The following is a 24,392-nucleotide window of genomic DNA, read 5'->3' on the forward strand; positions in this document are numbered from 1 at the left end:
GTATCATACGTTTCTTTTTCCTCAATAAATGATATGTATCTATGTGTTTATAAGTGTAACTAGTCATTACTATTAAGAACATAATGAAAATATTACATTAAAACAGGGCCTATACATGTATAGTTTCCTGGATTAAAACTGTCCGAATCATGAACACTTACCATAAACAAATGGGAGTGCACTCTAGCCGTTAAACTACCGGAAGTACTAAAACGTCATCGAATATTGTGCCTCTTACACTTCCTGGGCAAAGTGAGTAGCAGAAAATAATATTTACCAATTCAATCTATTTTAATCTGCCTTGTGATTATTACTTACATTAAATTACAGTTATATTAGAATATTTTAATGTCTTATATTTCATATTCTGTGATAAATTTCTTAAGCCAAAGGCAGCAACTTGATAAAGTAATTCATTAAACGTAGAACCAATATATAATGAAGGCATGAATTTCGCATAATTCGCTCAAAATGTCTTGATTATTGGATTATTTCAGAATGGCCCCCACGGCAGCAACTAAGCCAAAGGCCCCTTCCCGTATGGTCACTAAAGATGTTAAAGGTGACAAAAATGGTGGAAAACGAGTTGTTCGAGTGAACCGAACGGTATGCCATCTCTTCACTCTTGTTATTGAATTTATTTGCAACCAGTCACCACAGGCAGCAGTATCATAAATTTGCCCCCCGGACCCTACACCCCCCCGGAGCTTACCCCAGGGGTTTCAGATTGTTAAATGTACACCTATTGTGCATGGTTTTACTTTTCAACAACGAATATTGACAAAATACAAAGTTTGATAAAATTACCCTCGTATAGGTATTATATATGCACAAGGTATGAAACGCACTATATGCATATTGCTGAAAGATTGTGGAACACTGGACATGACCTTTTTTTATCGAAATCATACATGTTCCCATAAGTTGCCGACAAAATGCAACTGGATTTGATAAAAGACAGTAAAAGCAACAAGATAACACTAGTGACTACTAACCGATCTCCTGCTCGGCTAATAACTTTAATATTCAATTAAATTTGACTTTCTCGCTACATGTCTGTGTTTTGTTGCCATATTTTGTCGATTGATTGCTCGGTTCTAAAACGCCATAAGATTGGCCAACACAATGAGAACAACCAACCAGATCACACATTATAAGATTAAAATGGTGTACATGTGCAGATGAAACACCGAATGACATATAGCGAGAAAGTCAAATTTAATTGAATATTAAAGTTATTAGCCTTATTAGCCGAGCAGAAGATCGGATAGTTGTGTAATCAAGTCGCCTTTACTGTCTTTTAACGAATCCAGTTGCATTTTGTTGGCGACTGCGTGGGAACATGTGTGATTTCGATGAAAAAGGTCACGTCCAGTGTTCCACAATCTTTCAGCAATAGGCATATAGTGCGTTAAATACCTTGTGTATATATAATAACATACGAGGGTTATTTTTTCAAACTACGTATTTTTGTCAATATTCGTTGTTGAAAAGTAAAACCATGCACAATAGGTGAACATTTTACTATCTGGGGGGGGGGGCAAATTTATGATACTGCTGTCTGTGCCAGTCACAATATTTGTTATGCGCTTACTGGTTAATTCTTTGTAAGTATAAGTAAATGACCCTGAGCTAATGGGGGATCTTGCGAGTTGAATCTAGACACTTCAAAGAGCTAGCCAAAGGCCAAGTCCATATAAACCAGTGTCCGACAAATCCATTGCCCGCAGCCCGGGGGGCTACCGAAATTTTTCATCGGGCTACTGAAATTTTCCAGCTGACGCCCGCCGGGCTACTATAAATCTATAAGAGCGGTAGCCCGGTTTATTGACAGACATACGTAGAATAAACACGCTGACCATGTGTTTGTACACTGTGTATTGCTTATAATCCGATAACAAAGTGCAATCAATTATCTAATCAGTCACCGATCACTTGCGGTAATGTCTTAAACAGTAACAGTGTATTTTAATCATCCAATCAGAATCAACATTTGTCGTCTGCTAATAATATAATGAGAGCCGGTTGGATAGTTGGCACACATGATGCAACATCATTTCGCAGTTTGGAATTCTTTGTTAACCGCAACAATGAGTAATAGCGACAACATTTTTGATGTCGTTAAATATCCAAGGACGCCAAACATTAAATAAATCAAAACAATAGCGGATTCTTCAAAACGGTAACGAAACTGAAAATGAATATTAATGACAACTTTGTGAACGCGGTTAACACCTGCTAGTTAGTTTGCATTGTCAATTAATAATTGGATTATTCGACTGTTAATCAATAATCCCATATATGCCGGATTTATATTTTTAAAACCAAATTATGGGTGGGTAGTATAGACGATAAGAGTCATAAACACAAACGTTTGTAATTTTCTAAAGTGTCAAATGAATTTCGGCATATGGTCTATTTAAAGATATGATAAAATAAGCTCCCAATCAGGACCGTTGTATTGCAACATGCGTAAATAACCTGTCACGGTTTGCACGCGTTGTGTACAGCTATTTTAGGTTACAAAATTCTACATTTAAGAAATGAATTTCTTTGTCCTGATAAAAAGCGCGCGAAAATTTGGGTGTATTTATTTGTAAATAAAAATTTCGTTCGGGTACAACATTTAGATCATTTAATTTCCATTCAAAGTTTCGTTGTGAATTTCAACTGAAGTACCGGGGTATCTCGCGAATTATTTGGCATTGACATTTTCTCTTAATAAAATATCATGTAAACACGCTGTATCGTTACCGTTACGCTGTATCAGTTCCTTCATTATTGAAACAATTATTGTATTGTATACTGACTGCACACAAGTGTCGTAACATACGGGTGCAATACGTAAATTCGGACAGTACTTAAAGTCGGACACAAGTAAATAAATGATTTAATACTCTTGATTTCCTCAAACTCGGTATTTGTTGTTAAAAAGGACAATTGCATTGATTAACACCATACAAGTCAACGTATTGATCATCTAAACGCTTTATTTACGTTTACAACTCAACGTGTTGTCCGAATTTAAGTACACATACATGTGCACATACATGTAATATCTACATGTAGTATATTATTTTCTTTGGTACATTTACATTAAAGTACACGGTGCCTGTACTGTAACATTAATTTACGATATTGACTGTGTACATCAGACTACTTGCTGTTTTATGTATATGTATGTATACATATTATGTATATGTAAATGAAGAAATAAAATAAGGATGAAAACCTGCCTCTTATCATTTTGTAGGAAAATTTTATGGGCTACCAAATATTTTTATTGGTAGCCCAGTGGGCTACCTGAAAAATAAGAAATTTGTCGGACACTGTAAACTGACTCCAAGAGCCTTTGATAATGTTTGTTGTGATAGCTCAGAGTCTATGTGCACCCCTTCTTAAACACAACAGCAGTTCTCCACAGCTGAACAGTGTGCATCCTTTAACAGTAGTCCATATAAATAGACTCCCAGATCCTTTTATAATTTTTGCTATGACGGCTCTGGGAGTCCATATGCACGCCTTCATAATCAAGTCAACCGCAGTTCTCCACGGCAGATCAGTGCACAAAATAGTTGCAATAATTCAACTCCCTGCTTTATAATCCAGAGTTGCTGAGAGTTGCAATGTCCTGTCAATTGTCCTAAGGTGCAAAATTTGATCACCACTGCAAGGGCTTAGGAACAATGATACTGCACAAACGTATCAATGTTTACCTGTCTTACGCATAAACTCGTGAAAGCCGTTTGACCCAGAAGACTCGACCGTCGATGGAACTTTGCTACAAACAACATCTGACAACTATGCACTGAACTCAATATTTGAAATTTTAAGTCAGAATTGTGTAGATGTGCAATTGATAATCAGGACGGATAATTTGTTTGGCCGTGTCTTAATTATTAACTCTTATTTTACACAGAGAATGGTTATAAAAAACTACTAAAAGTGTATTATTAGAGAATGGCACCATGATACTGAAGATGGGAATGATTGTGAATCAGTTATGCGTTCAGTGACAACTCGACATTCTCAGTTGACACTGGTTCCATGACATTATCGCCGTATAATATTATAATCTCATTTGGTTTATCTGGAAACTTGGTCAGATTTTTTGCGGAAAAAGTTGAGTTATGCGATTGGGAAGCAGCCGAATAGCGGCATTAATTTCGGGCAAAAAAAATCACTGATATTTGGAAATTGTTACGAACTTACTAAGGCTACATCACACGTTTACCGGTAAATGTGCAAATGTTGGCAACACTGTAACAGTTTTTCATGTCAGATGGTGGATAGAGTACTAAAGAAAAAGCAATTATTTTGAGTTTCAATGGTACCATTTGTGTGAGTTCGTTGCTAAGACAGGTTAACGTTGATAAGTTTTAGCAGTTTCAGAGTTTTCCTTTGACCCGAGCTCCCGGATTTTGACTCGTGAAATTTACAGAATACCCTAGTTTGACTCTTGAGAAATTTACGTCATGCATCACATTTGACCCGTGGGAATGTACCGAATTGCGTCAAAGAGATCAAAAGTTGTTAAGAGTAATCAATAATTGGTTTGGGGCGGAGTATCTTTTGGTAGACGCTAACCGTTATCGCCCGTTTCCAATCATTGAAGCACGAGTCCGCCCAGTAGGCGGAGTTTTGCCCATTGAGAAATCTAGTAATGACCAATTAAAACACTACTGGTTTGATGACGCGTGTATCAATGTTCCATTATTTATCTGAGCGTTTGTTATCAGCTGTTTGCAGAAACAACATGTATTAAACCCACTGAAACAGAATGGACTCACCCGCGTCAGTTTTAATAATATCCAATATATAATTATAACATCCATATCCACAATATTTTGAGAAATACTTCCACAATATGTCAGAAACTCAGAATGTATTTCAAATGCTTAATACAGTGAACCCAACCCTGTTTTATTCCAAATTTGCTCTGTTCAAAGACACGCGAAAGTTAGGCTGGCATATGTAGTGTCTACAACGTACACATGTAAATTTACACGCTTTGCATCAGAGTTGCTAAAAATAACCATAGAACTGAATAACTGACCGTGTGGCAAAGTGACAAATTTGGATGCTGCATCTGCTAATTAATTACAACATAGGTGTAATACTGTAAACGTATAGAAATTCGTCGGTATAAAATTTCGTGGTTTAATAAAAATCAACAAATTCGTTGACACGTAATTTCGTGGATTTCAATTTTTTTGGGAATACTGACCTTAATAATAATTAAACTTTTATTAAAACAACCAGGGTAATAACGAAGCATAATCTGCTAATCTGTGTTGACAGCAAGACTTGGGGTTAATGTGCATTGTTAAAAATGGTTGAAAACGGAAACAGTTCAGACACGTTCCCCTACTATAGCAGGATTGCCCGACCTTGCAAAAGCCCAGTCTATGACTAAAGCATTATTGACACAGGTCGCTAACGATTTAGTGGAAGAAAACATTTTCAATTCGGAAATATTTTAATTAAGCCAGAAATTGTGTAATGTGACCTACTAAAGTGAAGTAATTATTACAGAAAACAAATATCTCGGATAACCGAAAACAAAAGAAAATGTCGGAAATGACATTCGGAAATGACCGATTTCGGCTAAAAGAATGTATAAATAATCGTTGGTACTTGAATTCGTGGTTCAATGGACCAACGAAATCCACGAAAATTCGTACTAAACGAAATTTAATGGTTTTACAGTAATTGACCATTTGAGACGGCATAGAAAAACTGCGTGTTTGTCGCACGTCTTCGGTAAAGATAGCACATGAAATAATTAAATCCAGATTTGAGCCGTCCAGGGTCAATTTGAGATGAATTGAAATCCAATTATTTAGTTTAAGCAGGTATTTTGATGGGAAACGGCTGGCACTGACATGAGCAGTAACTGACGAAACATCTTTTTTTTTTTAACATCTTCGCTACTTTCCGAAAACCGTACCATTCTACGAACGTTGCTATAGTTGTCCGCTAACTATAAATTATCTATTAGCAAAGTAAAGCACTGCAATATCATACTTAAAACAATATGCCAACCGAATTATATATTAATTGCGTATTTGCTAGGTTACTTATTACTGGCTTTCATTTTCTGCAGACAAACAAAACACACATTTTATTTCATTCGCAAACGACGTATCTCTACCTGTTTTCAGGCAGTCGTTTTCGGATACGGTATGGTTCGTCGATTTTAATTTATTTCCAACGGTCTTTATAAAATTTTTTGTAGAATGACGAATTCAGTGTTAAGGATGGTCTGATTGATAAAATTTCGCATTGTACTCACAAGAAATTGCACATAGAAAGAAAATAAAAAATAACAATAAGCAAGGGCTTGAGGGGCTCTGCCCTCTATTCCCTTTATCCTACGGTCTCTGAATCTCTGCTTAATTTTCCGTATTTCGAATTAGGGACAATTGACACCCCTGATATATATTACATGTATGTCACTACAAGTGCGAGTGTTTTTTTCGTATTGATTTCACTATGCTTACAATGTTGGTCACAATGTATGTTTGCATTATCTCTTTTATTGACTGGAATATAAGAAATAAATGTTTAGATATTTGTAAATTTGTTGCTTTTTAGCTCACCTGAGCGATAGCTCGGGGTGAGCTTTTGTGATCACCCGGCGTCCGGCCGTCCGTCTGTCTGTAAACAATTTGTAAACGTCTTCTTCTACCAAACCATTGAGCCAATTTCAACTAAATTTCATGTGGAGCATCCCTAGGTCATGGGACAAAAGAATTGTTAAAAAAATTTGATCACATAACCAAGATGGCCGCCATGACCATATATGGTAAAAACCTTGAAAAATCTTCTTGTCAGAAACCGCTCATCAGATTTTCAAAAAATTTCACAGGGATAACCTTTGAAGGCTCCCCTGAAAAAATTGTTCAAAGAAATTTGATTCGTCAAAAAACATGGCCGCAGGAGCTTGTTGAACTTTGCATGTTTATTCGTTTTTGCCTATTTTGTGAAAACTTTCAAAAATCTTCCACATTTTTTGTCCAATCCTTTCCAAATTTGCACAGTGTCTTTATATCAATGAGGACACGAACCCTACAAAAAATGAGCATTTTTGGTCCATGAAGTACAGAATTACCTCCCCTTGAATTGAGAAAATGGTGTTTATGCAATTAAGTCAAAATTTTTCATCCAACTCTTTCCAAACTTGTAATGATTTAGCATGGTTCAAACAAGGGTAACAACTACGGTTTATGCATGTTCTTTTTATTACAGATTTGCCTCCCTTTAATTCATTCAAAATCTCATTTTACAGCAGAGATTCCAAATCTTACCTGTAAATGAGCCCCATATTTACTGCCAGTGCTAATGTAGGTTACCTTTTCCCATTTGATCATTCTTAAGTATTGGTCTTGTAATGCTGCTACTGCTTCTGCTACTGCTACTACTACTACTACTACTACTACTACTACTACTACTACTACTACTACTACTACTACTACTTCTACTACTACTACCACTACCACTACTACTACTACTACTACTACTACTAGTACTACTACCACCACCACCACCATGTCTACTATTACTACTTCTACTACTACTGCCCCTACTACTACTACTTTTACCACTCAGGGTTTTTTTTTAGAAAAAGGGGAAGACGCTGGACGCTGGGTAAAAGGGGAAAATCGAGCGCGAAAGAGACATATTTGGGGAAAAAATAAAAACTGTTCATTTCAATGTCTATAACTCGCCTGCAGACTTCAGGGGTTTTTTTTAGAAAAAGAGGCATGTCTCTGATTTTTTTTGTTCTTAAACACATGAACAAGTATGATATTAAAGTCAAAGTCCTAAATAAAGTTGCAGGCGTAGATCTAATAATGGGAAATGTTTTCAACTGGGGCCGGGGAACGATGTCAATATTGTGATTTCAATTTCATGATGAATGGGTTGACGATCAAGATCTGCTACAGTATTGGAAGGGAAAGGTGCGGCAGCTGCCGATTGTCTACTTTCACTTTCACAATAATCCGACAGTATTAATCGATGTTGATTATATGTACCTCCGAATCCTGCTGGGTTTCAACGGTTTTTGATGATTAATTCTTAAAAAATGCGTCATCGCAATTAATATTTCCCGAGTCCGAACGTTTTATTTTGTTCGTGTATGAACGTCAATTGTGAGACTTTTTTCTGTTTTAACGTTTATATCTTGGCTTTCACATAACCCAGATGAAAATTGGTTTCCCGTAATTAATTGACAAAACACCCTTCTCGCGCAAGACCGGAATCCAGTAAAATAGTCACATGATTAATACGATTAGTTGCCCGGTTTCCATGACGTAATTTAAGAGCTATATATAGAATCACTGGGATTCCCAGATTTGAGTGTTCGTCGGGAGTGAGAGAGAGAGAGCGAGATCGTTGTACATGGTACAAATTGGATAAGTGTCGACTTCCCAAAAGAAAAAAAAAATTCTTTGAGGGTAAAATATTATATTTTGGTGAAAAATTATATTTTTGGAGGGGAAATGGTAGTTTTAGGTGAAAAATTCTGGTAGGGGAAGACGCCGAATATCGGCGTCACTTTCTTAGTAAAAAAAACCCCTGCCACTACTACTACTACTACTACTACTACTACCACTACTACTACTACTACTACTACTACTTCTACTACTACTACTACTACTACTACTACTAATTCTACTACTACTACTACTTCTACTACTACTACTACTACTACTACTACTACTACTTCTACAACTACTTCTACTACTACTACTACTACTACTACTACACCACCACCACCACCACCACCACCATTCACAGTGACAAAAAACGTATTCACACAATGGCTGCTACTACAACTTATAGCCCATATAGGGGGGCATGCATGTTTTACAAACAGCCCTTGTTTCTATGGGATTTTAACCACAACTGTTCATGTTTATCTCCAACACATATTTTTAGGTCACCTGTCATGAAGTGACACGGTGAGCTTATGTGATCGTGTGATGTCCGGCGACCGTTGTGCGTGCCTGCGTGTGTCCGTGCGTCCGTCCGTCAACAATTTGTTTGTGTAGACAGTAGACGTCACAGTTTGCATCCAATCTTGATGAACTTTGGTCAAAATGTTTATCTTGATGAAATCCGGTTCGGGATTGTATTTGGGTCATCTGGGGTCAAAAACAAGGTCACTAGGTCAAATAATAGAACAACCTTCTGTAGACAATAGAGGTCACAGTTTTCATCCAATTTTTATGAAATTTGGTCAGAATGTTTATCTTGATAAAATCTGGGTTGGGATTTTATTTGGGTCATCTGGGGTCAAAAACTAGGTCACTAGGTCAAATAATAGAAAAACCTTGTGTAGACATTAGAGATCACAGTTTTCATCCAACCTTTATGAAATTTGGTCAGAATTCTTGATGAAATCTGGGTGGGATTGTATTTGGGTCATCTGGGGTAAAAATCTAGGTCAAATAAATAGAAAAACCTTGTGTTGACAATAGAGGTCACAGTTTTCATCCAATATTTATGAACTGTGGTCAGAATGTTTATCTTGATGAAATCTGGATTGGGATTGTATTTGGGTCATCTAGAGTCAGGAACTAGGTCACTAGGTCAAATCATAGAAAAACATTGTGTAGACAATAGAGGTCATAGTTTTCATCTGATCTTAATGAGTCAGGTGAGCGATTCAGGGCCATCATGGCCCTCTTGTTATATATTATATCTCAGTAATTTGCTTAAAGTACAAAAGATCATTGACTCTCCTGCGTTATTATTATGACTCATACAAATTTGATTTTGACTCTTGAAAATTTGGTCCCAGGAGTTATTGACTCTTGAGATTTGAGGTCTAAGGAAAGCCCTGTGTTTCAAGGTGAAACAGGGACTAAACAATGTTATCTTTATCTTATCATGGACATTCACAATACACTAATACATGATCTGCCAGAATAAAAATAGTAGCCAGAGCTTCTGTTAATGGATCATGAAGTTCAGGGCATTAATTCCCCTTGAAAATGCAGTTGCAGGTCGATATTAACATAATGGAATTGTGTGTGGCCTGGTTTTAAGAGAGAATTTACATTTAAATTTCAATCACTTTTTTCCCAAAATGTGGCAAAAAATTCCCAATTTCCAAAAAAAAAAAAAAAAAATTTTTTTTTTTTTTTTTTTTTTTTTTTTTTTAGAAAGAAATCTCATGTGTATTTTATCTCAATTTTAATTCAATTACATCTAACAAAGTATTATATGATTTTGTTCTTTTAATTTGAATGATTTTAAAGGGTTATATAAAATTTAGTATTTCCCTAATCAGTGGACTTTTCGTGTGGAAAAAAGGCTAATGAAGTTATTTTCCCAATTTCATGAAAATGCCGATAAAATTCCCAATTCCAAAGCCATGGGCTATCTTCCCAAAAAGTGGAGAGAAAAAAAACCTGTTTGAAATCCCTTATTTATCTGTTTGTTTTTTTCCAGTCTCGATACTACCCAACTGAAGACCGCCCAAGAAAGCTTGTGAACAGGAAGAAGCCATTTAGCCAACATAAGACCAGTCTGAGGACCTCCATTACACCTGGCACCATCCTCATCTTGGTGGCTGGCAGACACAAGGGAAAGGTATGCCCTTTTGGCTCACATTACCTGTGAAATATTTTGTACACATTCACTAAATAATTTAAAAATGTACTGTCATTTTGTGTAATTGTGGTTTTCTGCTTGGAGGATGTCAATTTAACTTGCACCTAACAACGCAAATGTGCGAAAGATCTTTTTTAATGTCAAACAATCATATTTTTCTTTTACACCTTGTTTAATATTTGAAAACAATGCGGATGCAAAATTGGGTGTTGACAGTCAGATGTGTGGAACTGTGGCGGTAGACTCGTTATTTCCAAAAATGTTTTTTTGCATTTGCCTGTGTATAGAACAAAATTGATGCTACTCTGTTTATTTAAATTTATAGTTTTCAATTACTAAGTTTATTAGCTTTCTTTACAATTAGACAAGTATTTTGTATTTTTCTATGATTTCAGCGTGTTGTGTTCCTGAAGCAGCTGACATCTGGTCTCTTGCTGGTGACAGGTAAGTAATGGTTTCTCTGTGAAAATGGAATTTGTTTTTAGACAAGAAAGAGTTCATGTTAATATTAAACTCAGTAAAGTAATTTTTTTATCCCCGGCCATAGGCGGAGGAATATTGTTTTGGTGTTGTCCATCCGTCTTTCCGTCAGTCCGGAGCCATATCTTAGAAGTGCTTTGGCGGATTTCTTTGAAACTTGGTATGAGTTTATGTATGGATAAGAGAATGATGCATGCCAAATGGCATTGTACACCATCTGTTAATAACGGAGTTATGGCCCTTTGTATCTTGAAAAAATGCTTTTTTGTGTGTCCGGAGCCATATCTTGGAAGTGCTTTTGCGGATTTCGTTGAAACTTGTATGGGTATGTATATCAATAAGAGGATGATGCATGCCAAATGGCATTGTACACCATCTGTTAATAAGGCAGTTATGGCCCTTTGTATCTTGAAAAAAATGCTTTTTTGAGTGTCAAATATAACACTTTTGTGTCCAGAAGCATATTGGCGCGGCATGCCTGAACTTAATTTGATGTAAATAGCTTGAATTGTCTTACCAGGTCATTTTTTGTGTGTGAAAAAGTCATTTTTTAAATTATAAAAAGTTAATAAGGGGATGTTAATATCCGTCTGAGTAAAAAATATTAAAAGCTTGAGCAATGGAATAGGGCTGATTTTATCCCCATATGGCTCCAAACAAATCACTTTTTTATAAAAGATCTTTGACTTGCAGGACCATTCCACCTGAACGCATGTCCATTGAGAAGAATTAACCAGATCTATGTGATTGCCACAAAAACTAAGATAGACATAAGTGGCGTGAAGCTGCCAGACCGTCTCAATGACACATACTTCCGCAGAAAGAAGCTGAGGAAACCCAAACACACCGAAGGAGAGATATTTGAAACAAAGAAAGAGGTAAAAAACTGAACAATCTGGAAGAATTTATAAGCCTTTTGTAATAAAATGACTTTCTGTCATGGGTTGGATGGTCAGTTAATTGTCCATAGACTATTTTGTCTTGTTTTATATTTATAGAACTTTTTAACTTACCATTTAAAGCTCACCATGGGTAGCTTTTGGGATCACCTCTGTAGTGCATTGTGGGTGGTCAAAATTTTGTCTTGTTTACACTCGCATGACCACATTTATTGTCTTATCTTCATTAAACTTGGTCAGAAGATTTGTCCAGATTATATCTTTGTGAAGTTTGAAATGGTCAAAGAGGTCAAACAAAATAAAGTTTTTTAACACTCTAGAAGTCATATTTATATTGCAATCTTCATGAAACTTGGTCAGTACAGTACATTCCACGCGTTTTCCCCAAAAAAACGCGCTCCCTCCACGGTTTTTTTTCTGCAAGCGAGTGTTCACGCGGCATTGAGAGAGCGAGGTAAACTCGATAAAACGCTCGGCGTTCGCTAATTCCCGCGGCGTGTATTACTTTAGCCTAGTCGGTAAATGCAGACAATTTCCGTTCTTATCAGTGACCGCCGCGCAACGCCGCGTTAGCAGTGTGCTACTGGGCATGCCAAAAAATAAAAACATTGTTATAATAAATTGTTTTAATACTGAAGTACATGTATAAAAAAGAAAATTAATACGTATAAAAATTATGTTTTTTAATTCACATGTACGTCTACAATATGAATGAATATAAGACATTTGACAAATTAATATTTAAATCATAACACATATAAGACAAGAATAAATGTTCCGTAAAATTTCCAAATGAGAATAATAATTAGTAATCCGAAACACACTACGATTTTTAATGTTAACACGATGTTTACAAATGCTTCCAATATACAGTCATCATGTATATTTCCCGACAAAAGCGCGCGAAAATTATGCTGCAGTGTACAAGGTATACTCCTGCAAAGCGTGCGTGTGTTGATTTTTATGTCCTTCACTATAGTAGTGGGGGACATATTGTTTTTGCCCTGTCTGTTGGTCTGTCTGTTTGCGCCAACTTTAACATTTTGCAATAACTTTTGCTATATTGAAGATAGCAACTTCATATTTGGCATGCATGTGTATCTCATGAAGCTGCACATTTTGAGTGGTGAAAGGTCAAGGTCATCCTTCAAGGTCAGAGGTCAAATATATGTGGCCAAAATCGCTCATTTTATGAATACTTATGCAATATTGAAGATAGCAACTTAATATTTGGCATGCATGTGTATCTCATGGAGCTGCACATTTTGAGTGGTGAAAGGTCAAGGTCATCCTTCAAGGTCAGAGGTCAATTATATGTGGCCAAAATCGCTCATTTTATGAATTCTTTTGCAATATTGAAGATAGCAACTTGATATTTGGCATGCATGTGCATCTCATGGAGCTGCTCATTTTGAGTGGTGAAAGGTCAAGGTCATCCTTCAAGGTCAGAGGTCAAATATATGTGGCCCAAATCGCTTATTTTATGAATACTTTTGCAATATTGAAGATAGCAACTTGATATTTGGCATGCATGTGTATCTCATGGAGCTGCACATTTTGAGTGGTGAAAGGTCAAGGTCATCCTTCACAAGGTCAAGGTCATCCTACAATGTCAAACATCACATAGGGGGACATTGTGTTTCACAAACACATCTTGTTTTTAGCCGGATTTTTTTCGAAAAAATCTCGGCTTATAGATTGATGTTGTCGGGCGGGCGGGGCGGGGGGGCGGGCGGGCGGGCGGCGTGCTCGAAAATGTTAAAGTTCTTATTTCATGGTATAACTTTGGTATGCTTGGACCTAGAGTCTTCAAACTTGACATGAAGGTTGGCCAGGATTAACAGATGACCACTGGTCATTTCAAGGTCATTCATTTGAAGGTCAAGGTCACTGTGACCTTCAATATAAAAAATGTTAAAGTTGTTATAACTTTGGTATGCTTGGACCTAGAGTCTTGAAACTTGACATGAAGGTTGGCCATAACTAGTTAGTAACCACTGGTCATTTCAAGGTCATTCATTTGAAGGTCAAGGTCACTGTGACCTTGAATGTAAAAATGTTAAAGTTCTTATTTCATGGTATAACTTTGGTATGCTTGGACCTAGAGTCTTCAAACTTGACATGAAGGTTGGCCAGGATTAACAGATGACCACTGGTCATTTCAAGGTCATTCATTTGAAGGTGAAGGTCACTGTGACCTTCAATATAAAAATGTTAAAGTTGTTATAACTTTGGTATGCTTGGACCTAGAGTCTTGAAACTTGACATGAAGGTTGGCCAGAACTAGTAAGTAACCACTGGACATTTCAAGGTCATTCATTTGAAGGTCCAGGTCACTGTGACCTTGAATGTAAAAATGTTAAAGTTGTTATAACTTTGGTATGCTTGGACCTAGAGTCTTGAAACTTGACATGAAGGTTGGCCAGAACTAGTAAGTAACCACTGGACATTTCAAGGTCATTCATTTGAAGGTCAAGGTCACTGTGACATTGAATGTAAAAATGTTAAAGTTCTTATTTCATGTTATAACTTTGGTATGCTTGTACCTAGAATCTTCAAACTTGAAATAAAGATTGGCCAGTACTAGAAGATGACCACTGGTCATTTCAATGTCATTCATTTGAAGGTCAAGGTCACTGTGACCTTAAATGTTAAAATGTTAAAATTGTTATAACTTTGGTATGCTTGGACATAGAGTCTTCAAACTTGACATGAAGGTTTGCAAGCACACTTAGATGACCACTGGTCATTTCAAGGTCATTCATTCTAAGGTCAAGGTCACTGTGACCTTGAATGTAAAAATGTTAAAGTTCTTATAACTTTGGTAGGTAAAAATGTTAAAGTTCTTATTCCATGTTATAACTTTGGTATGCTTGTACCTAGAGTCTTCAAACTTGACATAAAGGTTGGCCAGTACTAGAAGATCACCACTGCTCATTTCAATGTCATTCATTTGAAGGTCAAGGTCACTGTGACCTTCAATGTTAAAATGTTAAAATTGTTATATGCATTCAAAACATAACACAAGGTTTGCTCATGCCTTGAAAAGTACTTACATTTCATTTTGACCTTTGAACAATATTTCAGTAATTTAAGTATTGCATTGACAAAAACACGAAAGGTACTTTCCTGTCATTTAAATAAAAAATCCGGCTTCAATGCGGTCATCTCCGACCGCGGAACTCTTGTTATACAAACTTTATAGCGCAGAGAACATTGAATTTTGTTGATTTCGGTTAAAAGTTTCTTTGGTATTTTTTAACAAAATTTTATCGCGAATAAGTTGATATTTCCTCCAAAATAATTTCAAATCATACACGCCGAATCTTTATCGTTACGGTATTTTAGTAGAGTAATTATTAACCAGGTTTTCCGAAGGAAAAAACTGGTTATTAGATTGGCGAATGCGGGCGGGCTGGCTGGCTGGCGGGCTGGCGGAATAAGCTTGTCCGGGCCATAACTATGTCGTTCATTGTCAGATTTTAAAATCATTTGGCACATTTGTTCATCATCATTGGACGGTGTGTCGCGCGAAATAATTACGTCGATATCTCCAAGGTCAAGGTCACACTTTGAGTTCAAAGGTCAAAAATGGCCATAAATGAGCTTGTCCGAGCCATAACTATGTCGTTCATCGTCAGATTTTAAAATCATTTTGCACATTAGTTCACCATCATTGGACGGTGTGTCGCGCGAAATAATTACGTCGATATCTCCAAGGTCAAGGTCACACTTTGAGTTCAAAGGTCAAAAATGGCCATAAATGAGCTTGTCCTGGCCATAACTATGTCATTCATTGTGAGATTTTAAAATCATTTGGCACATTTGTTCACCATCATGGGACGGTGTGTCCCACGAAAGAATCACGTCAATATCTCCAATGTCAAGGTCGCCACGACTAAAAATAGATTTAAAAAAAAAAAAACTTACAAAGGGGGTTAATTTTTTTTGGTCATTTCAAAAGTTCAGTTTGAGTTTACTCCCTTTATCAGATTTTTTTTTCACAATGAAAACCTGGTTTTGTGACAATTTTGTCCCTTGTTTTAACAGTTATTGTACTGTAAACTGATTAAAGAAGACATCTGGGCGGAACTGGATTTTAAGTGTTTGACGTTATGAAAACACGCAAAGCTTGTCTACTGACTTATTGTGTAGACTGCTGTCTGCGGTGTTTTGACAAAAGGGATTAACATGTGTGAATGTCACTCTGCCGATTTGGTCCATAATTACTGGTAAACATTGTTTTGAATGTCGACGCAACAAGAATACAACTGTGAATATTAAATGCAACTAACAACTCAATAGTTACCATCTTCTTTTAGCAATCAATGGAATAACCTAACTTCAAAGAGAAAATAAATGCATTAGCGAGCAGAGAATTGACTTTGTCCCGACAATTAAAACCATTCCTTATGCATTCGTTGAATGTGTTTACTTGAGTAAGTTATGCCTTTAGACAGGAAGCGGCTTTTCTTTGATTACGTCAAACTGTCAATTCACACAGATTTGCGAGATATTAGGGTCCTTGGTCATTTGTTTACATGTTCAGATAGAAAATTACCTGCTAACATGAAAACTTTGGATTAAATTATCAAAATAAAAACAATGTTTCAAACTGTGTTTATATTAATTGGTAAGTATTAGTTAAAAGACGACGTTTTGTTTGTCGTAAATCAACGAGTTTTCTATACAACAACAACTACTTCTACAACCACATCGGGATCGATCTATCTTGGTTGTTTTTTTTTAATGCATGTTCATGTATGTACTTGTAATAAATGTAATTTTATTTGAAAATCAGGAAGTCAAACAAAATTAAATTTATTGTTATCTCGTAAAACGCGGAGTTTCCCCCGCGTTGCCAACGCCGAGAGGCCGCCATGTCGGCTTATCAGTTTTGCTGATCGTTAACCGCCGCGTCCAAAATCATGCAAACGCCGCGTCTGGGGGGATTTTCTTAATCTCCCTCCAGGTCAATCACCGCGGAATATGGAGGGAAATTGGGGAAAACGCGTGGAGTGTACTGTACATGTGTCCCAACCATGTCTTGGAGGGATTCGAAAATGTGTCTGGTTGGTTGAAAAATATGGACACGGTTGAGGCAGTTTTCCTTATATGGCTATTGTAGAACCATGTTAACATACTTTTAATTTCAATTATTAAACAATCTTGATGAAACTTGGAATATTTGTTCTAATGATATCTTGGATGAGTTCAAAAATGACTCTGGTCTATTGAAAAACATGGCAGCTAGGGGGCGTGGCAGTTTTCCTTATATGGCAGGCTGAAGTAAATCCCTGTTAGGCGTAACAAAAAAAGTTGTTTGTTTCCGGTGGCCCGACCCTACCTAATTTTTTGCCGCCGGTCCTAATCTTTTTTTAGCCCAAAATTCGAAAAAAAATCGGACTGCGTATATTTTCGGCGCGCTCAATAAGCGTTCAACGTTATCGGGGCCGTACATTAAACTTTCAACATAAACAAGATGGCGGCGCCCAGCGCCATTACCGGATCATTGCGCATAGCGGATCACTTTGATGTTCAAGACTGCGTTTTGCGATAAATAGTTGAAATTGTTAGATGATATTTTGCACAAAGCATCTTCAAGGCCTATTATTTAAACGCATTGATTGAGTCGTAATTGGAGCGTCTCTTTGTCAAACATTTCGGTATGTTTTGCAGACATGTATATACGACTTTGTTGTCTTCTGTCTCGTTTCCAAATCGAGGTTGAACATTTTTTGTGGCTACTTGCTATAACTCTGTTGGAAAGTAAGAAGTTTACCCATTATTTTAAAGGCCATTTAGTAGTCTTTCGGCATGCAAAAGTCCATTTCAGTTTTGATTGATGTTTAAGATTTTGTCTGCGTGTAAAAATAAGACTATGTGCTGAATCAGTTAGCAACGGTAATTTTTAATCAAACTGGTGGTAAAGAAGTCTCAAACCGTTCATTGTTTTTCACCAGCACAACTTAATTACGCTACTGATCCGGTAATGGTAACTTGACTGTACTGTTGAAGGAAAAAGTAATACCAGTTTGTGTCTTTGCCAAAGTTTTGACAATTTTAAGTCATTCAAATGGTCTGCAACTGACTGTTTTAATAGCTTGCTGGATGGTTTTGTAATTGGCAATTCAAGATAGCAATTTTTTTTCCACAATGGAATACAAAGTTTAAAGATTTCATGTTTTAAAATCCTCTTTAACGACTGGGTGCATCTCTACTAAACTGTTACATTGGATCTCCAAGAAATGAATATTGCCTAGAATTATTTCTGGCAGGATTATGGTCCTTTGTCTTTTTTTTTCACTTTTGAATTTATTATTACAAAATTGTGTGTGTTCAACTCCTCTGCTTGACAAATTTTGCTTCAACTTTCACAGCTGAATGTAAAGATGATCATTATGGTAGGACTTCTGACTGCAAACAGTTCAGCCATTTTTCATTTTGTCTACTGTATATATAGTGTATTTGTCTCTGTCCAAGCATAATTGTCCATGTCAAAATTCTAGTTATATTTAATAAGTAGAAATGTTATCATTTTCAGGGCAAGCACAGTCATAGTGCTAAAGTGGGGGACATATTGTTTTTGCCCTGTATGTTGGTTCATTTGTTTGTTTGTTTGTTTGCCCCAACTTTAACATTTGCAATTACTTTTGCAAGATTGAAGATAGCAACTTCATACTTGGCATGCATGTGTATCTCATGGAGCTGCACATTTTGAGTGGTGAAAGGTCAAGGTCATCCTTCAAGGTAAAAGATTTAGCTTCAAAGCGGCGCAGTAGGGGACATGGTGTTTCTAACAAACACATTTCTTGTTTAAATTTATAAGTATAGTTTGATACAAGAAGCATTAAATTTCTGCTTTTCTGTGCTTGGTGTGATTTGATTTTGTGCTTGTTTATTGATTTGTGTGTGTGTAATTGTATGTATATAATACAAGTCGTAATAAATTTTCTGTTCTGTTCCTGAAATTCATGGGTAGATAGACCCCACGCCACCAGTACATAATATAATCTGAAAATGTGGTCCTTTGGGAACATTAACTGCATCCAAGAAATATAAAAGCACATCCGGTTTGATTGGGTCTTTCCATGGTAATAATGTTTAATGCAACACCACTGGCGTTCCCGTAGCACTGCTTTTGAGGTATTTAATATATTATAAATAATAAATAATATAGAATACACTGCATGAACCCAAAGGACCAGAAAGTATAACAACACTGAATCCCTATAGACACTGAGGGTCAAGCTCTCTGTGACTTGTTATAGTTATGCCTTTTATTGGTCATAAAATGGTATATTTAAGCTGTTGCCAGAAGTCAACATTAAACTCGGAATTAAGGAAAGCAACACATTCAATATTAATGAACAGCAAGTTTTTATTTCATAAAAGCATTTAAATATAGTCATATAGCATTACAGACATCATCAAATTTATTGTACATACAGTTATACACAAAACATGAGAAGAAAATGCACCATGTACGACAATTTCTAAAAAAAAATTATTTTTAAAAATAAAATTATTTGCCTACCTACCTACCCTAATTTTTTTGGCCATGTCAGTGGAAACAAACGATTTTTTTTTTTAGGCCTTAACACTCTAGAAGTCGCATTTTAGTCCTCTTTATAAAACTTGGTCAGAACATTAATTTTGCTCTAATGACATATGAGCCAAGTTCGAAAATAGTTCCAGTCTGTTAAAAAATAACATGGCAGCCTGGGCGAGGGGCATTTTTTAAATTGTACAACTATTCTTCAGGGATTTTTTCCCTTCTTTATTAAGTACTCGTAAAAAGGACTTTCCCAATTGAAGAAAAACTACAATATTCCCAAGCGCAGTCTAAAAAAATTCCTAAAGGAAGGACAATGTTGTCATTTTTGTATCAAATTGCATTATATGCAAGTTCACAATTAATATCAGCACTGACAGGTTACATTGCAATCCAAAATAATTGTAAATCAATATTTGAGTTGATTTGTGCTAATGATACCAAGCATACTTAATAAAAAAGACCCATAATTCCCCCAATTCGGCCTTTTCACAACGTGAATTTTCCCTATTTCAGGGTTTTGCTTATTTTTTCCCAATTGGTATGGTTCAGGTACTTTTCCCAATAAGGGAAGAAAATTCGCTGTTCTTTAGTCACACTTATGTTCTTAACTTTATGAAAATTTGTCAGATTTTTTGTTCTAATGATAGCTCGGCTGAATTACAAAAATTATGGTTCATAAAAAAACATGGCCGCAAGGGGGCATGACATTTTGCCCTATGTAGCTAAAGTGAAGCCTTGTTAAGGTCACATTTTGAGTGCAATCTCAATGCAACAAAGTCAGAACACTTGTTCTAATGACTTCTCAGTTTAGTTCCAAAAATCTTTTTTTTAAAACATGAATGCTGGGGGCAGAGCTGTTTTCCTTATTTGCAATATAAAGCAAAAACGTATTGACGCTTTATTAGCCACATTTATTGGCCAATCTTTATGAAACAAAATCCAGTGTGTTTTTTCACCATTTTGGGAATGTCGCCGGGTCCCATTGGAGTGGGAAAATTCTCGGTGTTTTGACTAAAATTGGGAAATTAGTGTTGTTGTTTGCTAACAAATGCTTCAAAATTGATACAAATGTGTCCAGTATTATATTTACCAAGGTTGATCTTACATGTATATGGATGGGAGATGAACAAAATATTGAAACCTTCCATTGGGAATTTTTAGCTCCCATAAGGTAAAAATATATACTTTTTTCCATTGGGAATGGGTCCGGTTACCAGACCAGATTTTGATTGAAAAAAAAACATTTTCCCAACGAAATCTCCTCTGATATTGAAACTGGATCACATGAGATCAAAAACTAGGTCACTGTCCAGGTAAGGAAAAACATGCCAATACTCCAGAAGCCTTTTTTGTCGAATCTTCATGAATCGGCTCATACTTATTATATAGAATAGCTCATTTCCTCTGGGTCTCAAATGAGCGCCTAAGGGGCCTTGGCACTCTTGTTCAAGTAACACATGGAAGTTTGTGTGCACAGCTCTTCCTACATTTTGCGTGGGTTGCTGGAACTAACACAGAAAAGTTGCCCAGCTTTTTTTTAAAGAACAATATTGTGTTACATATATAAATTTTGTCTGAGCATTGAAGTTTTAAAAGATGAGCTATTAAGATCACCAATGTTTGGTGTTATGTGGTGTGTTGTTCTATGTCAGGGCCCTAAATCCATTTTAGGGGAAGCGGGTCGCTACCCATAGCAGGGGGAATTTTCGCGGCGTTGCCCTTTTTGGGGGATTTTTAACTTACTCTCTAATTATTACATTTGTACATGTTTGCACTATATTCATTGCTTATTTCATAATTTAGTATGTTTGACAAGATTAAATTAAAATAGAATTGAATATAGTAATCAGGAGACATCTATCTATAAAAAAGTTTTTTTTTAAAGTTTTTTTTTGTTTTTTTTTAGGGGGAATTTTTCCCCCAAAAAGGGGGAAAAAGTATACTTTTCAGGGGGGGGGGGAATGCGGCTGAATTTCGGCCGTGGATTTTACAGATTGAGGGCCCTTCATGTCGAGATCAAGATAAACCTTTTTACCTATCTAGAGACCACATTTATAACTTACTGTGAAACCATTATTATTCGTCAGACATTAATTTTCGTCTTTTTCGTCCTTAGACGGATAGACAAATTCAAGATCCTAACGAACAATCATGTCCTATATTTGAAATAAATAAGACTGAATTACCGTAGGCATTTAAATCCATTGAATCCACGCATATACACAGGGCTCGAAATTAACACTCACACAATGCGAGAAAAAAAGATTGCAAGGTAAGTTATAAGCCACTAGTATTTTTTGCAAGTAAAGAAATAGTGAAAAAAAAAAGTTATATTGCTAAATGCGTTCAACGGCATGAACGCTTAACCGTAGGTCAATTTTTTTAACGTCCGAATACCCATATGCGGAAGCGCGCACCTTGTTTGTAGACTGGTATACTTATAGTATAGATACCCTGATGGTATTGATACAAAGAACATGAAACAGTCGACTATTCACACTCAAGTTAAATCCGGTTTTGACACAAAGGGGTGTACATTATACAGTGTACTGACAACTGACATTTCCTGTAAAACGCGAATGCAATAAGGCTGTATCGAGTGCGCCGACTTCGTTTAGGTATAATAGTGTTGATTAGCGCTAAATGTTAACAACTTTAAACCCATTGTGTGTATTGTGTTTTTCAGTGGTGTTGCAGATTATACAGCCAACACGCTGCGAATCCGGATTAAAGACAATACTATTAAACGCAATTAAAATATGACGATGTGTGATCAACACCTGTCTGAATATATATTCTGCGCTTTTATTACAAATTAATAAAGAACATATTGATTTGTGTTTGGTTGTCCGTGATTGTAATGGAAAAAGACTAATTGGCAATTGGCTTCGTTGTTAAAAACACTCGTTAACGGTTATTCAGTCCCACTTATCCGCTAATCATAACAAAGAACGTGTCAATGACATAAAATAATAAGGGACAATTACAATCACCTGAAATAACAGACTTGTTAATTGGCATATGCCAAACAAGGCCCACCTCCTGTGAGTGACTACCAAGTGTCACCCCTCTTTCCCGAGCACGATTTTTTGCAACCGCGTATTACATGTATTACAAACATTACAAACAAATCGGACGCTTTTTTCAAAACCAGAAATGGACGAATTTAAGTGCTGAAGAAATAGTCATTTTTTTAAAAAGGACGAAATTTCGTGCTGACAAAAATAAATGGTTTCACAGTAATCTGAATGAAACTTACCCATAATGTTTATTTGGACTTTTTCTAGGCTGTCTTCTGTTACAGGTGTACACTGTGAGTAATGAGCGTAAGGAGGACCAGGTTGCAGTTGACAAGCAGATCCTGGCGGCCATCCGTAGCAACCCAGACAAAAAGTACCTGTTTGGATACCTTGGCGCCATGTTCTCACTAGGCAGCAAGCAGTACCCACACAAGATGGTCTTCTAACATGTGTTGTACAGTTGGGTTAATAAAGAAAAAAAGCACATTTCATATTTGTTAATTTATATCCCAAGATTCATGTTTGGAAGGCTTGAAATGCCACCATGATTAGGAAACTACTGCAAAGACTAAATATTATCAGGCCTTATTAAAGAGACACTTAAATCCACAATTTTTTATGGAAATTGTTCTATGTTGTATATTCCTACACCTGATTACACCACAATGTTTGAGAAGGCATTTAAATGTATTAATGGTAATGCACGATTTTTAGTTCTTCGCTTGCGAAGAACTTCGGATATTAGTGTGTGTTTCAAGTCGGTCTGCTTTTAGCTACGCTACGAACAATAACCACCTTAACTACGCTAGGATCGATAATCTGCCTGTTTATTCTCTACCACTGGTACACTGCAGACAGCAGTTTGTGTATGAAATTAATATGTTTTTAACAGCTTGTGGGACAACATTGGCCATTTTGTCATTAAAATCTGTACATGTACAAATTGGCTGCTTTCAGGGAAAACGGGGCTTAATGCATGTCAAATAAGTGGAGTCCCAGATAGGCCTGTGCACACTGATTAGCCTGTGCAATGCACACAAGCTTATCAAGGACACTTTCTGATTTTATGGGGTTTTTGGTTTAAAAACTGGTACTGGAATGACAATTAATGCATAAGCCGTTTTTTCCCCAATGAAGCTTAAATTATCTTTCCTATTACAATGTATTGATCTGAGAAAAGGATATAAGTGATAATAACTTCAAAGTAACCTCGCTGACAAGGCAAATAACTTGAATCAAATAAACAACCAATGAGTTCTAAATTTTTACCTTGTGGCATTTTTTAGTCAACATCTAAAAGGGACCTTTTTACAGTTTGTCATTAAATGCTTAATACTGATAAATGTAAACATTGGATCTTAAAAGCTCCTTAAAAAAAAAACAAGAATAAAATTAAAGAAACAAAAAAATTACCCTCAACTGCGCTCAAACCATTGACCCCTGGAATAAAAGTCGATCGTTTAGACCACTGGCTATCCGTGATCATACACTGAGAAATGTATTTTATACTTTATATAAGCAATCCTTGTAGTATGAACAAGAAATATCTTTAAAAAAGATATACGGCGTAAATAGTTAAATGAATGAGATCAAGTATAGCGAATGTCTTTTTCTGTGCAGTTCTTAGCTGCATCACACGCAGTACGGGATGTTACGGGGAGTTTTCGCGGCTTATTTTACATTATAACATATTGCTGGTCATAAACCTATAGATACAAAACAGAAAACCAAAAGAAGAATGGAAGTGAAATTTAAACATATGAGTCAACCGGCCACACGAGAAGTATCCGTATTTATAGGCGCGTTCTT

At 36.3% G+C, this 24,392-nt stretch overlaps 1 protein-coding gene across 1 annotated transcript; it reads left to right on the plus strand.

Moving 5' to 3' along the window:
* Positions 1–200: 200 nt before the first annotated feature.
* Positions 201–23,069, plus strand: LOC127842941 (60S ribosomal protein L6-like). Its single transcript, XM_052372744.1, has 6 exons — positions 201–252; positions 498–606; positions 10,465–10,605; positions 11,022–11,070; positions 11,800–11,984; positions 22,868–23,069. Exons 2-6 carry the CDS (start codon positions 499–501, stop codon positions 23,027–23,029), a joined length of 645 nt encoding a protein of 214 aa, XP_052228704.1. The 5' UTR covers positions 201–252; position 498; the 3' UTR covers positions 23,030–23,069.
* The last annotated feature ends 1,323 nt before the right edge of the window (positions 23,070–24,392 follow it).

Source organism: Dreissena polymorpha, chromosome 1 (assembly GCF_020536995.1).
Source record: "Dreissena polymorpha isolate Duluth1 chromosome 1, UMN_Dpol_1.0, whole genome shotgun sequence".
Classification (NCBI taxonomy): Eukaryota; Metazoa; Mollusca; class Bivalvia; order Myida; family Dreissenidae; genus Dreissena; species Dreissena polymorpha.